Genomic DNA, 3,488 nt, shown 5'->3' on the forward strand with positions numbered 1-3,488 from the left:
TGATCATGACGCTGAATAAATGTGTCTTTTTAAAAAAAAATAAATAAATAAAAATAATAAAGCAAGTTCTCAATACTTGCTCACATATTTAATGGAGACAAAATTTATAATCAAAAACGATAATTAGAACATGAAAATGTTTTTCTTCGAACCATTTAGTATGATTTAAACCACACACTAATTTTTCTGAAATTCACAACTAAAACAACACATACATAGTCCTTCCTCACATTTTCCATTTTCATACTATCTCTAACCTCCCCGCCACTGAACGAAAGATTGAAAATCTAATTTTAAAATATATCTCATTCACCATTTTCCCCTATTCAAGACTTTTGTGTCAAACTGATTTTATTCATCTCCAACTGCAAAATTTTGTAAAAACACAATCTGTACTCACTCAACTACTGTTGGTTTTATTTTCATGACAAAGAAAGGCCTTTAAAACAAACACTGTGCTAGTAATAACTCAGTATCTTTCCGTGGGATGGTTCCAGGGTTCAGTTAAAAACTTGCTGAAGAGAAGAGAGTAGTTTAAAATGTAGGTTTTATTTGTAATCCTGTAATCATCTCCAATTCCAATGAAAGGTAACATTTTTACTGAAGTTACTTTCTTTAATAACTGGCTGGACCAAAAATATATTCTGGACTTCAAAAAGAAGCATATTGAAAATACTTGGGAGAAAAGACACTCCTTCCGACAAAAGTCTAACAATGAAACAGAAAGACTGGCTACAGAAAGTATAAACTAACGTTAATTTTAACTTGTCATGAAATTACAATGTATTTTCTAAAGCATTCAAATTGCAAGCAAGTAGGGAAACCCAGCAAGCTTAATCCCCAGATCTATAGCTACTCAAAAATTCTCAAATTGACAAAAAAAATTCTTTAGAAGTGTATTATTTGTAAAGTACCATAAAACAAAATTTCTAGTCTCACTCAAAAGTACCATCATAAAACTTGTCTACTCTAAATACTTTCATTAACCTAATCATTAAAATAAAACTCAGTTTTATCTGAATTATAAGTAAATTTTTCTAAGTATAATAGACAAAGGAAAATGTAATTCCTAGCCACAAACAGAAGCCAAGATTAATTTGTTGTGGACAATGACAGGCCAAAAAGGTTTCGTAAAGCACAAATTTTGCAATTAAATCATCCAGCAAAAAGACCGTTGTACTTCTAAAAACAAAACAAAAGAAAAAAACAGTACTTTTCTTAAGTCACATTACTTTATTAAAAAGCTAACAATTACAGGAAGCAGCTTATTCCACACGAAGAAACAGCTCCTTTTCCTGTATGTTTGTACCGGTCTGATAAAAAACAATCAAACTTCCAGTCATTCCATTTTAAACAAACTCACTACCAAACCAAAGCAACTCTACACCGGGGGGTTGAAAAGGCTGAAAGTAACTACTTAAGGAGGGGAAACTATTTAGAATACAACCTAATAAACTAGCGGTCCTCTACATCCTAAACTCAAAGAATCTTTTTCCAAACACACACACAAAGAACCTTTGCTAGAAATAAGAAAACATGTAACTGAAATTTCTACATTCGAACAATTAAAAAGTACCAAAACCAAAGGCTTAACGGGATAAATTCCAAAATAAGATTTCAGGTTAATTTTTATAAAAGCATAGAAAGCCTTTTAAAAACTAATCAAAGAAACAAAAAAATTTTTTTTAATTTTTATGCAATCTACGCCATTGAACATTTTGAAGATACAATTTAATTTTGGTTAATTTTATATACTGCCATAGCCTAGTTTCATTTTAAAAGACATAAAAGATTCCTTCTGAACTGTACTTTGAAAAAAGCTCAATAAAAAAATCTTACTACTAAAACTTTAACAACCAAGATATTGGAAAAACAAGAGTTTATAAGGTATTTACAACACTTAGACATACCGTGACAGATAAAGATGTATAATTTAAGTTTTAAATAAAATAGGTCAGATTATTGAAAACGTTACGTTTTGTTTCAATTTCCAAGGTTAAAAATAACCGGTGCCCCCTAGCGGTCACATATGGAAATATTCAATTTAAGAGTTCCAGTTTTGTTGGGTTTTTTTTTTTTTTTTTTGACATTCCAGAAAGTTTTCTGCCTCCACAATCTTCCAAATGCCAACACAAATAGGAAAAGCAGAACCCCTTAAAGAGACAGCTCAAGTTTTTCTCGTCAGCAATCTGATATTAACGGATATGCTAATCCCAACAATATAAAATGCCTACTTTAATTTGGGTTACTGCCCTATGTTGAAGATACGTAACCTAAACAATGTAGAAGCAATAATACCTGTTTCCTACTTTAAAACTGAGTCTTTGACTTTTAAGTCAACAAAAGCTCTTAGGATTCTTTAAGTATCTTTTATCACGGGGATATTTCCGGTCTTTTGTTCTTTCCTAATATTCCAACTCCCTAAACTTCAGCTCTATCTAAAAAATCTCAGAATTCTTTTCTAAAAAAAAAAAAAAATCTAAACTCTCTTGTTCATCTTTACAACAGTTTTCAGCTTCAACAGTCCTCCGGAGATGCTTGCAAAAAGAAAAGCTCCCTTCTACTCGATGTCCAAAGCAGACTTTCTCCGGTCTCATCTTGCCCCCTGGGCATCCACAGAAACCTACAGCACCAAAAATTAGTACTCCAGGTCGCTGTTGCAAAAACTTCTTAAAAGAAATTCCAGAGTTGACCAACATTAATCTTCTTGTCATTCTTCGCTCCCCACAGCGCTCCACCAGCTAAGAGCTAAGCTCTTGCAAACTTTTGCTGGATTTTATTTTCGCCCTGTGGAACTCCTCGATCTCCAACCCGCGAACCCGGGCGGCAGTGCCCGGGGCGAACCCTCCGCCCAAGATCTCTACAAATAGGAATCGCGCTCGGGTCTGTCATCGCGGTATTTCGCGCAACACCCTCCCACTCCCCAAAAGTGAAGTTAAACTCCCTAACACTTCTCGCATCCCCAAACAAAAGATCTAAAAGTGCTTTCTGCTGTCACTCAGGGCTCGCCTCCTGCGCAGTTCCTCAGACGGACGAGCTCCAAGCCGCCTTCTGCCTCGGCGGGAGCAGCCGCCCCGCCTCGAGCGTCGTCAGGCTCTGGCCGAGGACACGCGCCCCAGGCCCGAACGGGGCCGCTCGGGGACCCCAGTGGCGCCGGCCCCGCCCCGCGTCGGGCTGCGGTCCCGGGTGGCCGGTCCGCGAGCCGACCCCGCCCGCCGCCGAGCGCCCGGCCGGCCTCTCCTCGTCGTCCCCGGGCGCGCGTCCCGCCGGCCGTGACCTTCCCGCCGCCCCGCCATCCCCAGCGGGCCGGCCCGGGTCCACTCACCTTCGTCCAGCAGCCGCTCGAGGTGGTTGAAGATCCCGCAGAAGTTGGGCAGGCTGCTCATGAGCTTCTTGTCGTTCATCAACTGCATCAGGTAATCCGGAGTGGGCTTCGGCTTCTCCTTCGTTTCCATTTCCCCGACCATATTCCAGGCTCCGCTGCTCAC

At 39.2% G+C, this 3,488-nt stretch overlaps 1 protein-coding gene across 6 annotated transcripts in view; it reads right to left on the reverse strand.

Annotated features, from left to right (window-relative positions):
- Qki (QKI, KH domain containing RNA binding) overlaps positions 1-3,482 on the reverse strand; it is a 179,057-nt gene extending 175,575 nt beyond the window's left edge. For all 6 annotated transcript variants that reach the window (XR_002817675.1, XM_004639426.2, XM_004639425.2 and 3 more), the window contains exon 1: positions 3,326-3,482. Coding sequence is in view for 5 of the 6 variants with exons in the window: in XM_004639426.2 (XP_004639483.1) it covers positions 3,326-3,467 (142 nt within the window). In the remaining variant the exon portion in view is untranslated. The remainder of the gene's footprint in view (positions 1-3,325) is intronic.
- Positions 3,483-3,488: the final 6 nt, after the last annotated feature.

Source organism: Octodon degus, unplaced genomic scaffold (assembly GCF_000260255.1).
Source record: "Octodon degus isolate 3935 unplaced genomic scaffold, OctDeg1.0 scaffold00112, whole genome shotgun sequence".
Lineage (NCBI taxonomy): Eukaryota > Metazoa > Chordata > Mammalia > Rodentia > Octodontidae > Octodon > Octodon degus.